The 13552-nt window shown below is 51.5% G+C and overlaps 1 protein-coding gene across 11 annotated transcripts in view; it reads left to right on the forward strand.

Moving 5' to 3' along the window:
* The window catches only part of PPCDC (phosphopantothenoylcysteine decarboxylase), a 123498-nt gene that overhangs the window by 11554 nt on the left and 98392 nt on the right, over positions 1-13552 (forward strand). For 9 of the 11 annotated variants that reach the window (XR_014293644.1, XR_014293645.1, XR_014293646.1 and 6 more), the window contains exons 3-5: positions 5788-5883; positions 6767-6895; positions 10737-10905. Coding sequence is in view for 1 of the 11 variants with exons in the window: in XM_082616703.1 (XP_082472829.1) it covers positions 5788-5883; positions 6767-6895; positions 10737-10905; positions 11295-11380 (480 nt within the window). In the remaining 10 variants the exon portion in view is untranslated. Of the gene's footprint in view, positions 1-5787; positions 5884-6766; positions 6896-10736; positions 10906-11294; positions 12501-13552 lie in introns of those variants that run through there. The other 2 variants (XM_082616703.1, XR_014293650.1) reach the window with 2 other exon arrangements.

Consider the following 13552-nt stretch of genomic DNA (forward strand, 5'->3'; position numbering starts at 1 on the left):
GCAGAGAGTTCTATTGGATGATTCTGTAGAGTGGTGGTTCTCAACTGGGACGGTTTTGCCTCCTAGGGGACACTGGACAATGTCGTTTTGGTTGTCATACTTGAGGAGAGGGTGCTACTGGCTCATGGTTGTAACGGATAGAGGCCAGAGATGAGGTTGGAGGTGGACATTCAAGCCATGGGATTTATCTCATCTTGTGGCTGTGAAAGTGCTTCTCCACAGATCCCTTTGATATCTGCCCCAGAAGCAGCCTGGGCCAGACCAGGGGTCTAAAAGTAAAAATGGAAGTATTGCCCCAAATTCTGTTTTCCATTTCCCCTCCCTGACTCCCCAGAAGCCCCAGATGGGATTGCTGATGTATTTTCAACAGAGAAAGGAACACCAGACTTGCCAACTGGTTTCAGGAAGAAATCTCTATAAATGCTAAGCAATATGCAGGCAGCTTATATAATAGGGTCTGGCCAAGCCTTGGTCACATCACACAGAAGTTCAGGTTAAAAATATTAAGACATAAAAACTGTTGGCCGGGGTCTCGCCAGGGGTCCAAGCACAGAGCTGCCTTTCAGGAACTCTGATGTGTGTGAGAGATTGTTTTAATGTCCAGCCCCACTTCTACGATGACCCAGGAGGGTGTAAGAGAAAGCCAGGGAGGGTTCCTGTCCTCAGGAGTTTTCTGCTCTGCCAAGACTCCTTAGCATTTGCTGAGGGAAAGGTCAGGGTGAATGAGTGACTAGTCCAAGTTATTTAGTATCTCAGAAGGTAACACAACAACATGCCTTCTTTTTTTAATGTGTGCCAACCCAGGGCCGAGCTCTTGGCTCCCAGGACCTTTTTACAGAGTGAATGAAAATGAAAGAACAAAGCCCACAGCACTGAAGAATCAGATCAAGTGACATACTTCTAAAACCAGAAAAACTAGCCTGGGCCTGTCAGACAACACTGGGGTCAGGGTCACTGCCAAGGAGAGGTGGCTGCTTGATAGGGGTCAAGGGAGGGACTTTGGGAAGAACAGGCTCATTACATACTCTTCACATTACTCTTTAGGAAAAACATTGACCCCAAGAAGCTCCCTAACAATGACAGTGTAACCTGGGAGGGTAGCCAGAGACGGATAGATTGAGAGACTAGGGGAAGAGCTTAAGGGGAAGATCTCAAGCTGCAGCTATGGACCAGGGTGGGAGGCCTACTTGGACCCCTGGTTGGAATTCCCCAGGAGCCAGGGGGAGACTGTGAGGGGGATGTAGAGGGAAGGAAAGGGTAGAGCTGAGAGGGAGGAGGGAGCCCCTGAACAGGGCCATCACCAAACTGGGAATGTTTCTGAAGGCTGGCCCTAGGCACAATCCTCACGTTGAGAACTGGCAGGCCGTTGGGGAGTTGGGGAGAGTAGGGGAACTCGATCTTCAGGAAGCAGCTTTCCAAATTTCAGAATAGAGAGAGGATGAACTGGGGTGATCTTAAGTGGCAAATTGTTCAGGATGGTCAGGAAGCTCTTAGAAATGAAAGAGAGTAGTCCTCTTAAGGAAAAGAAGGCAGTGACCAGAAACTGATATGGCTACCTGGGAAGCCCTCTGTTGAAGGAGACTGGAAAGCAGTTAAATGGAAAGGAGGACATATAACCAAAGATAAAGGTAGAATATGGTCCAGAGGTCACCAGAGTGAGCTGAAGCTTACAGTGAAACTCAGAATGACCAAGAGGGCTGTTACATATATTTAGAAAAAGAGCAATGGAACAATGCCTGGTCCTGGAGGCCAATGGTATAACATTAGTGGGGGGACAGAAAGAAATGGCAGGGACTCTTGAGTCCACTTTGCTTCCATTTTTTTTCTTTTGAGTTTGAAAAAGTACCAATGGTGGTAGAAGAGACTTGAACCCAAGTTGGGTGATTCATCTCCTGAACTTGGCAAGTTCTGTCCTGGGGTGCTGAGGTTGTGGTTGGTGACCTACAGGATGTGTGGGAAACAGCAGAGGGGCTAGAAGCTGGAGATGACTAATGTCCATTTATCAAAAAGGCGGAAGAGGTAGGCTCCACAAATTAGAAAAACCTTGTGAGCCCTTAGAAAAGCACTTAGAAAATGGTTGTTACTGGGGTTTGATTGGGCTCACTGGGGACAAGCCATATCAATTTTATTTTATTTTATTTTGGATATTAGACAAAGTATTTTTGGATTTGGTGAGGACTTTGATGGAATCTTAGGACATCCTCCTGGACCACCTGGTAATGTTATCAGCATGTTTATAATCAGGGAAAGATCCTACTTGGAAAGGGTTCATTCTTGATTCTTTCCCACCCCGGCCCTGTGGACCTTGGCAAAGGGCTCTGCTCTTACCTTGTCCTTTTCATCATTTGGATTTGTGTCTTGGGACTACTGATGGTGGTACTGGCTGAGAACAGGCCAGGAGGAACAGGATTGAGATTTTTGGAGCTCTTTACATAGACTGAGCAAACACTGGGCCAACTCTGGAAAGGTGGAATTCACCAGGGAAATGTGAGGGACTACATTTGGGAAAGTAACAAATGCAAGTACAGTTTGGGGCTTGTGGTTTAGTAGCAACATGGGTGAAAAGAACTTGTGAGGTTTTGCTGATTGCAAACCCCATATACTTCAGTAGGAGGATGTGGCTTCCAGGAGAGCTGATGTGGGCTCAGGCTCCATTGACTTACACTCAGTGGATGCCAGGGACGTGAGACTTCAGGTTCCCTGAGCCTAACAGGTTGCCACCTTCTCAGAGCTCTGTAGGCAGAAGAGATGGCTCCTACCTCTGAGTTCTTCAGTTTGGGGAAATTTCATTTTATTTCTTTTGTAATTTTCACCCCTCTATTTTTCTGTTCTCCCTTTCAGGAACTCATTGTTAGTCAGATTTTGGACCTCTTGAGTTGATCTTCTGATTTCATCTTTTTTTTTTGGTGGGGGGGGGCGCTGTGCCATGCGGCATGTGAGATCTTAGTTCCCCAACCAGGGATCAAACCCTCGCCCCCTTCAGTGGAAGCGTGGAGTCTTAACCACTGGACCACCTCATCTTTTTTAATAGTATTATCCATCTCTTTATCTTCCTCTTCTACTTTTTGGAAAATTTCTTCTAAACTTATATTGAATTTTTTATTTGACTATTTGTAATTTTAATTTCCAAGAGTTCCTTTTTGTTCCCTGAATGTTCATTTAAAAAAAAAGATCTGATCCTGTCTGATCTAATCTGATCTGTTAATGCTTCCTTCCACTTCCATATCTTAACTGCTGGGTTTTTGTTTATGTTTTTGTCCTCTTCTCTTTGTTCTGGTGATTCATATCTTTTAAAAAAATTCTTTTAAAAAATCCCTTTACTTTTATTTCAGTGGGCTTTTGAGAGGGAGTAGAGTTTAATCCACTTTATTTAACTGAAAGTTTATTCTTTTATTTAAGCTTTATATATCTTTTTGTCTTAAATGTGTCTTTTCAGACACATTTTGAAGTGATTGATGGATTTTAAAACATCCAGTATGAGAGTCTGAATTTTGATCAGGGAGTTTAGCCAATTATATAATTACTATAATTGCTATTCTATTAGGACTTACTTCTTCCATCTTATTTAATGCTTTCCACTTATCATGTGTTCTCTCTGCTTTTTTTTTTTTTTCCTTTCCCTATCCCTTTATTGTGTAGATTGAATTTTCTTCTGCTGGTTTGAAAGTTATATATTATTCTTCTTGTGGTTAGTTCTAACTTACTATGCCCCACACCTTACGTCATTACTGTCTTGTGTCTTAAGAGTCTCAGCACCATCCTGCCTTTCTCTGCTCTCCCTACCTGACTGGTCCTGTGACATCTTCAAGGGCTGGGTTCCATGGAGGGACAGCAGCCCTGTTCATTTGCCATCTTGTTCAGAACTGGACCAGGCTCGTTCAGGGCTATCCTAGAAGGGACTCCCTTGCTCAGCAGGAGTTTGGTTTAAATGACCATTAAAAAGGTCCCTCAGGTTTTATGCAAGTTTGGGGGATGGTAGGTTCCAAGGGAGAGTGAGTGGGAGAATGGACAAATCTGAGAGCTCTTCAGCAGAGCTGGGAGCACCAGACCTTCTGAAGTTCTTCTGCAGTCTGCCTCTCTGAGATTTCTACTCCCTGGTTCCAGCTTTACTCCTAGGTACTGTGCAGAACAGTGTCTGACAACCCACAAAAGGCAGCAAACAAATGAGGAGAGGGAGCCTGGTGAGATGATAGCGAGGGACAGGGACTAGGTTGAAATGGCATGGGCACGGCCCATCCAAAGAGGCAGCCCCACCAAGTCCCACCAAGTCATTTTCAAGCAGGAATGTGGGCCCAGCAGTGCCAAAGCACTCAGTTTTTTGGGTTTTTTAAATAAATTTACTTATTTTATTTATTTTTGGTTGAGTTGGGCCTTTGTTGCTGCGCGTGGGCCTTCTCTGGTTGTGGCAAGCAGGCTTCTCATTGCAGTGGCTTCTCCTGTTGCGGAGCACGGGCTCTAGGTGCACCGGCTTCAGTAGTTGTGGCTCTCAGGCTCAGTAGTTGTGGCTCACGGACTTAGTTGCTCCGCGGCATGTGGGATCTTCCCGGACCAGGGCTCGAACCTGTGTCCCCTGCATTGGCAGGCAGATTCCCAACCAATGCGCCACCAGGGAAGTCCCACTCAGTTTTTTAAAAGGAGCCAGGAAATTGAATTTTCTATGTGAAATCTCCCAATTTGTATATTTTGGCTTAAAAATGTTTATAACCTGGGGCTTGCCTTGTGGTCCAGTGGCTAAGACTCTGTGCTTCCACTGCAGGGGGTGCAGGTTCGATCCCTGATCGGGGAGCTAAGGTACCACATGTTGCATGGCGCAGCACAAAAAAAAAAAAAAAAAAAAAAAAAGTTTGTAACCCTATGCAGGCCAAATAGCACATCTAGCCCAGACACTGCCACCCATGACCCTTGCTCTGGTTAGTTGATGATTCTGTCCTTGTCACCCTTGACTTTTTTCCCTCCTGGATAAATGTTCCACAAAGATGTGATTTCCTACACCCCTCCCCTCCCAGCCACCTCTTCTGGGCCCCTTTAATCTGCATGCTTGTTAGTCTGACATCTCGTTTTACCAGTGATGGGAACTGGTCTAGTGCTGTTCACCCTATCATGTGCTATTTCTGTTCTGTTAAGCACCTTAACCATCCCTCTTGTTTGCGTTTTTAATTTATCTGCTGAATGAGTAGTGTGAAGGTAAATATCACTCTTGCCCCATGAGTGTAGGGCACACAGGTTTGCTTTTCCTGGAGCCTGTCTGCAGCCAGAGCCCACGAAGCCTTGTTCCTAGAAGTACAGCAAGGGACTCTGCCTGCTTTCTCGCTGGGCCATGGCTGCAGACACCACATGCAGGACCCCAGCTCCCCCGTGCCTTGCCTGCAGAGGGCAGATCTGCAGTGTGGCCCAGAGCTCAGGACCTGTGAGCCTCCTTGGGGTGGCCCCTCCTGCCTGCCATGGCCTGCGTGGCCCTCTTGCCCTAATTTCCCTTCCTGTCTGTCTCTGCCTGAGCGGCAGAAGCCTGCAGCTTTATATACGCTGGGCAGTTGGTGGTGACTCATTCCTCGGCAGCCCCTCAGATAGGGAAGTGAAACGGCTGCACCTGGTGAGGCCTGACCTTTGGGTGACAGCGGAAGTAGCTATGCAAACATGGGGCTCGCTGCCTCAGAGGGAGAAGTCCTCTCCACAGCCAGGCTGTGAGGAAAGCTCTTGCTGGCCTGGCCCCGTGTGGCCTCCAGGCCGGTGGCTCTGGTAATTTTCTCTTTCCTTCTCCACCCCCACTCCACTTTTTCTTGGTGACAGCTGGAAGTAGCAGTGGTCACAACTGAGCGAGCCAAACATTTCTACAGTCCCCAGGATGTTCCTGTCACCCTCTACAGCGACGCTGATGAATGGGAGGTCAGTGCTGGGGGACCCAGGGCTGAGTTCCATCGTGTTTGTACCAATAGGACAGGACCGTCCTCCCTGCAGCCTATGGTTCTGGTGGCCGGAGCAGACAGGCCAGGCTCAAGTCAGCGGTCAGGGCTCTCTGGGCAGAGGCGATGAGGAAAACATCTGTCTAGCTCTGGCCTGCAGGAGGCCCACAGTCTCCTCCCACCTCAGACAGACCTCAGCTTTGGCCCTGTGCCTGAGGTTGAGTGTCCTTGTATTTATCTGGGCTGATGAAACCACAGAGGAGCTCTGTTCCCACCACCCTTGTCCACGCGGCTCCCAGCGTCGGGGCTGTGGAGAGCGCCTCACTTCCCACGGCTGCCGGGCTCTGCTTTTGCTCTCCTGCAGAGGGGCGGGCACTGGCCGATTCACTAGACATCGAGTGTGGGCCTCACAGGGGTGCCCTGCCAGGCATTTTTAAACATTCTCAGCCTAGAACATTTCTGGCTGGCCCGTCTTCCCCACCCCGCCCCCTCCATTTCTCACCGCCCAGGGCCTTTCCACTGGCTTGGACAACCCAAGCATCCGCCTCAAGCAGACAGGCCAGGAGTTCCCTGCCAGATGTCAGTTCTCTTGAAAACCAAACCATAAAGGGAATAGCTCAGAGAGACAAGGGGCGTTTGTTTCCTCAGGCCTGGTTTCTCTCAGGCTGTTGGCTCCACAGCCAATGTTCACCAGCTTAGCTGCAAGAGGGGTGGCAGTGAACTTGGGCAGGGGTCGCTCAGGTGGTCTCCCCTGGGTTCCTGGCTTAGTGGACCTGGTCTGTGTTGGCCCTCACCCCGCCTGCCACTCCTCCCTCCACCCTGAGAGAATGGCCGTCCCGGTGACCCCACTTCCTTCCTTCTGCCAGATGTGGAAGTGCCGACCCGACCCAGTTCTCCACGTTGACCTGCGGAGGTGGGCAGACCTCATGCTGCTAGCTCCTCTCGATGCCAACACGATGGGAAAGGTGGCCAGTGGCATCTGTGACAACTTGCTGGTGAGTGACTCCCTGGGCCCTCCTGCCTCCCTGGGCCTCACTCCCAGTTTGCTGAGCTGCAGACTGCTTCTCTTCTCACCTTGGAATCCCTTTATGGTGGGCCTGTTTGCTCAGAACACAGTCCCCTGGACAACCCTCCACCTGGCCTCACCTGTGCTCCAGCAAGTGGGTAGAAGGCCTGGTCCTGATGGGTTGACTCGACTTGCGGGTGCCCTCTGAGGGTGTCCACCTCTCACCTGCCCCTCGATGCTCAGCTCCTCTTTGTCCATAGTTCATGGGCTGCCCTCAACATGCTCTTCTGCTGGTCTCCCTGCCCAGCCCCGTTGCCTGCCCACCTTAGCTCTGCCTTCCCACCAGGACCTGGATATCCACATGGGTAATCGGATAAGAGTGTTTACTTCCGCATGGATCTCTTAGGCACACTTATCTCTCCTGTAGCTTTAGCCACAAAGCTGAGATGTGGTTTTCCTGTATATTATAGAAAGCTTAAAGGGGAAGAAAGGAGAAAGGACAAGAGGCCCAAGGTGGAGGAGAGGAAGAGAAGTCCAGCTGTACAGAGTGGGGATTGTCTTAGGCCTGAGGGACCTCCAGGGAGCTGTTGTCCTTAAAGAGCCTTTGTTTACATGATCATCCTGGGAAGACTGGGTGTGATCCCCCTCCCTCTCCCTTATCATCCCTCTTCCCTCATCCATTGAGCTTTAACTTGCCAGGTGTCAGGCCCTGTGTGAAGGGACACAGAGGACACAGGGAGCTGACAGTCTGGAAGGAGAGGGTTTTTAGAGTATGCTCTGGTGTGTGGTACAGTCAGTCCTTTGACAGTGGCGTCACCACCTTGCACAGTACTGGGCATGTAGTAGGCATTCAGGAAATGCTTAATGTATGTATGAGGCAATCAGTAATTTTACTTTGGCTAACAGCCAAAGTCAATGAAGTGACTAATGAAGCTGGGTCAAGGTTTTGGGGGTTAGATAGGAGGTTAGTCTCCTCATATGTTTGTTGATTGGTGCTTAAGGTACTTCTCGAAGAAGCTGCTAGTGATTTAAGCATCATTTGAAATAGAGCACGGGTGATCAGAAGAAGAGCAACACAGATTGTGTGGCAGGAGCAGGGGTGGGGGAGTGCAGAGGAGGGCAGGCCTAGGAGCAGTGTTATCAAGAAGGCTTCCTGGTGGGGCTAGTGCCTGGCTGGCAGGACGGCGGAGCAGGTCAGGCTCCTGGCCACTTTCATCTACGTGCGTCAGCATTGTGTGTAACCGGCACCATCTCACCAAATCTCCAGGCTTCCCACTGGTCGGTCAGTAGCCAGCTGATGTGACAACGCACGCTGACCTCTAGGAGCTAAGCCCCGGCCCGGGCCAGTTCTCTGAGGGCTCCTTCCTTACTCCCGAAAGCTCTGCTTCCCTCTTTTCTTCAAAGCTGCCACCACTCCCTGAAATCTTTGGGGTTCCCTCCTACTGAGTTGGCTGAGCAATGGAATATGTTCCCAGGACCAGCCCTGAGGCCCTTTGCCTCAAAGGTTTCCCTAGAAGGTGCAAGTATTTCAAAGAACTGCAGGGGCTTCCCTGGTGGCGCAGTGGTTGAGAGTCCGCCTGCGGATGCAGGGGACGCGGGTTCATGCCCCGGTCCGGGAAGATCCCACATGCTGCGGAGCGGCTGGGCCCGTGAGCCTTGGCCGCTGAGCCTGCGCCTCCGGAGCCTGTGCTCTGCAACGGGAGAGGCCACAACAGTGAGAGGCCCGCGTACCGCAACAAAAAAAAAAAAAAAGAAAAAAACTGCAAATCTTACACTGCTGTCATCATGGTCTGTGGCTCTGTGCTCTCTCAAAAGATGTTTTTTCCTTATATTCCCCAAGAGAAGCTTGCCCTGCTTCCTCCCTCCTTCAGATTGTCTCCCTTTCCAGTGTCCAGAACTTGGGGTGCCATTAGAGCTGTGCACTAGGTATGAACCTGTGTTCCCAGTCTCAGGGCCCTTGGCCTGGGTGATGTGCATCTCTGTCTGCTCTCTGGCCCACTCAGGCTCTAGCCCTTCTTTGCGCTAAATAACCAAGCAGATCCGGAAAGAGGAGGTGACTTCCCTGGGTCACCAGTATAGCTGGCAGCTGGTCTCCTGACCCGGATCCAAGCCTTCTCTCCACCCAAGCGGATTCCCAAGGGCAGAGCCTGAGGTGCTGCACACAACATTGGCCAAACAGAAGTGACTCTGGGAACTGATGCCTCCTTTCAGCCCTCCTGCTGCTGGAAGGTTTGGAGGAGCTGTGGTTTGTCCAGGAAGTGCTGAGTTTTGAGATGAGGTGGGAAAAGCTAGAGAGGTGTGGGACATGGAGGTATTGAGTTTCTGCTCTGGTTGGTGTGCTTTTCTTTGAGGTCATTGAGAACCCCAGCCCTGCCAACACCCACCCCACACGCAGTCAAGGGACTCTTCTAGGTATGCTCATGACTTCTGCAGAAGCAGCAGGTGGCACAGGGCCAAGAGGAAGTGTAGACTGAAACTGTCCACTCATAGCCAGGTTGCCTCATTGTGAGGACTTGGTGGGAAACAAACGCTGTGTCTGGGATGACGCAAGCCCCCAGATCCTGAGGCTGTGTGCTGACCAACTTCCTTCCTGTCCCCAGGAGAGGGCAGGGGCACTAAGGAGGGCAGGCATTTTCCCTGGCCTGTTCGTGGCATTGTTCTCTGGACTCCCCCTCTTTTTGCAGACAGGCTCCACTTCAGGGAAGGGATGTGCCAGCCGCTGTCTCCCTGAGGGGCCCACAGCCCAGGCAGAGGCGCCTGAAGCAGTCAGAGCCCAGGGGAGCACACTCCTGCAGGCCCCAGAGCTTATTTCTCCCCGAGGCAGCCCCTGGCCCAGGGAGCCTATGCCTGTAATAATAACAGGAGCTACTATTTCTGGAGCCTGTACTTTGTGCCAGGCCTTGTGCAAACAGCTCTATAAGTATTCTCACCCTCTGCCCTCAAGACCACCCAGTGAGAGGGCTTTTGCAGAGAGGAAGCTGATACTCCCAGCATGAAAGAACTTGTTCAAGTTCTCATCGCTAGTAACAGCAGATAGCACAGCAAGATTTGAACCCAGGTCCATGTGATTGCAAAGCTCACAGCGCTAAAGACTCTGAGCTGGTCTGTCCCTTTCATAGCTGCTCTGGTATGTGACTTGGTGGGATGGCCTGGACATCGAGAGGTAGTGAGGTTGCACGATGCAGTGGAGGATGGCATGGGCGGTGTGCAAAGCCTTGCCCTGGATCATCGTCTGGTGTGTCCTTGGGTAATGGTTCACCTCTGGGAAGTGCAGCTTCCCCTCCGTGAAATGGGACAGCAACTTCGTTACAGGGCCGCAGTGAGGGTTCATGAGATAACACATGGGAGAGGGTTTTGTCATGTGGAAGATGTTGTTTTCATGGCCAAGCTTTAGTTGGCCTCAAGTAGAGCTGGTGTCAGGATAGATGAGCCCACCTGCTGGGCAGTCTGGTCCTTAGCTTTGTAGGAACCACAGGCCTGCCCCCTGCTTCCCAGGGTTGCTTCAGTCTGTGAGGTGTGGCTGACTGTGAGAAAGACAGAGGCTTGGGCAGAGGGAGCCCTTTCTGCACAGAAAGGAAGGTCTGCTTGGAGGTGGCTAGGCCATTGCTAACATTGGTAGAGCACCTCCTGTGTGTAGGGCCCTGTGACAGAGCCTATGGGGAGGTGAGAGAGACCAGGAGACACAGCCCCACCCCTAAAGTATATGATACAGCTCCTTTCAGACAGTGGCTCCCAGTCATCCCAAGTCCTCAGCTGGCGGTGGGTAGGATTTGGGAAGGCCGGGGTGGGGTGGCAGGCAGAGCAGCAGGCACCCCCCACCTTTTTCACAGACCTGTGTCATCCGGGCCTGGGACCGCAGCAAGCCCCTGCTCTTCTGCCCGGCGATGAACACCGCCATGTGGGAGCACCCCATCACCGAGCAGCAGGTGGGCCAGCTCAAGGCCTTCGGCTATGTCGAGATACCCTGTGTGGCCAAGAAGCTGGTCTGTGGAGACCAAGGTGGGTGTCTGGCCAGGCTCACGGCTCATTCCCACAGCCTGGGCCGCGACAGGGCTCAGCTTCAGATCCCAGCCTGTTGTGACCTCCAGCTCAGCTTGCTCATCTGGGAAATGGAAATGGTAATTCCTGTCTCTCAGAGTTGTTAGGTAAACTGCCTGGTATCCTCCCTGGCATGCAGCCCATACAGTTCAAGGTGGCTGCTGTAACTATTCCTGGGGCCTGTCCTGTGGGTATCTCAGAAGGGACTTGCTGGGTCTGGCTCAGGCCTGGTCCTGGCCTTCTCAGGCCCTGGGCTCTGGGTGGGACACTCGGGGAGCAGTGGGTGAGGGTGGGTGGGGGATGGTCCCCTGCTTCAGTCTGCAGGGTCATAGCTGAACTCTGCTCCCTAGGTCTGGGGGCCATGGCTGAGGTGGGCACCATTGTGGACAAAGTGAAAGAAGTCCTCTCCCAGCACGGTGGCTTCCAGCAGAATTGAACCCGGGAATTTCTGTCACGCATGTCCCTCTGAACTCAGGTGTTTTCAGGCCAAGTCAGTGAAGAAGGTGGACTTTGGCAAAATATGGTGAAGACTTCTGCATTTGCTGAGTAGTGGTCTGGCCTGGGCCTGCTCGGGAGCCTCCCCAGGAGCCTGACCTGCCCCAGGTTAAACTAGACCAAAGGCCCAGGTCCCAACTTCTTTCAACCAAGAGACACCCGCTTTCTGGAGTTCCTCCCCACCTTTCCCTGGGATGGGCACAGCAAGCCAGGGGAGCAAGCTGCTGTATTGTTCCTGTGCTTTGGGAAGGGGACTTAGGAATGACCAAGAAACCTTGATCCAACGTTGTGCCCAGGAACTGCTTTTAGAAAGAGCCACAGCTGGAGATCCCCAGGCCTTTGGAGCTTCAGCTTCTTGGTGGGGTGCAAGGAAGACTGCGAGTTGGCAAGGCCCTGAGATTTCCCACAGAACGTGCTGTGAGATCGGGGTTACTGAGAATAAAGAAAAGTGACTCTTTGGGAGACTCTGTCCTTCCTTTAGAGCCTCTCTGTGGTCTTAGAGATCCGGGGCCGGGGAAGGGTCTAGGCTGGCAACTGACTGACTCTCCTTAGTTCCCATATCGTATGGCAGGTAAGGGCAAAGGGTTCAGAAGCCAGACAGTCCATCGTTCAAATCCCAGCTCTGCCGCATACTAGCAATGGGACTAGGGCTCAGGGCTCAGCCTTTCGGACCCTCACTTTCCTCGTGGAGTTGTTGAGAGGATTAAATGAGATAATGTGTGCAAAATGCCTACCCTACTACCTCTCACATAGTAAATGTCAAATAAAATGAAAGTTAAAGCTAGATATGTATTCATACCAGTGAGCTTTTCTAACGTTTACTGAAATAGACTGTCTCATTTTGGGAAAAATAAAATCCCTGACCCTAAGCTGACATACACTTTATATAAGTGACAGCCACACAGCCAGCAGGGTTGGAACCTGACCGGCAACCCAGGCCCCTTGCTTCCTGGTGTCATCCTCATCAGCTTTTCTGTGCCTGAGATGGGGTCCTCGGTGTCTGTACCTCCCCCTGCCCCCACAGTGGCACACATGGATGGAGGAAGTAGACTCCAGAGAGACACATGTTCTGCCCTAGAAACCCTCTGCTACCCTGCCTTTGACCTACTGCTGTTTGATGGCTCCTGTGGGTTGGGACTTGTTTGACTGTTTGGAGCTGAGGTTGGGGCTGCCTTCATGCCCTCTTGCCTTCCAGGCCGGGGTGAGTGGGTACCCCTTGCATGCCCTCGGACCACTGGGGGATAGAGGCGCCTTAGAAGGACCCAGGAAGCCTGCTGGCTGGAACCAAGCCTCCAGCAGCCTCTAAGAGCCTTTATCTCTATAGCACTTGACTTAATCAAGTGATCCTTTGGGATAAAATTGCCTTAGGGCACTAAAGAAAATATAACTAAAATGGTAGCATCAAGAACCAACTTCTGGGCTTCCGTGGTGGCGCAGTGGTTGAGAGTCCGCCTGCCGATGCAGGGGACACGGGTTCGTGCCCCGGTCCGGGAAGATCCCACATGCCGCGGAGCGGCTGGGCCCGTGAGCCATGGCCACTGAGCCTGCGCGTCCGGAGCCTGTGCTCCGCAATGGGAGAGGCCACTACAGTGAGAGGCCCGCGTACCGCAAAAAAAAAAAAAAAAAAAAAAAGAACCAACTTCTTTGGCTGGTTTGGGGGTCGGGCATGGTGAGGGCCTGGATAACTGAAATCCAGAGGCAATCCCAAAGTTCCGTTTAAGTGGTTTCCAACTTCCCTCCTTCTGTCCACATCGCCCTTCCTTTCCCTCAGCAACCTCCTAATGAATGGTGAGGCTTCCAGTTTTAACAGAAACTGCTGCTGAGTGCTTGCTGTGTGCGAGGCTCTGTGCTGGGCACTTTAGCGAGGACAGTTGCTCAGGAGACCTGCTACAAAATGCCTGTTTTAAAAAGTCCCAGGAGCAGAGAAGTTCGTAGGCCTGTCTGTGGCTGCTCATAGCGGGACATAGCCTTGTTGGCTAGAAGGAAAGAGATGTCCCCATGGACATGGGCCAGCTGGGGTCCACCACTCCATCACGGCAGTCCCGCATCCTGTTGCCCATTCTGAATGAGGGTCTGGATGAATGGGCGGGGGCTGAAGAGACCAGCTATTTCC

Source organism: Mesoplodon mirus, assembly GCF_964341445.2.
Source record: "Mesoplodon mirus genome assembly, chromosome: 4".
NCBI lineage: Eukaryota > Metazoa > Chordata > Mammalia > Artiodactyla > Ziphiidae > Mesoplodon > Mesoplodon mirus.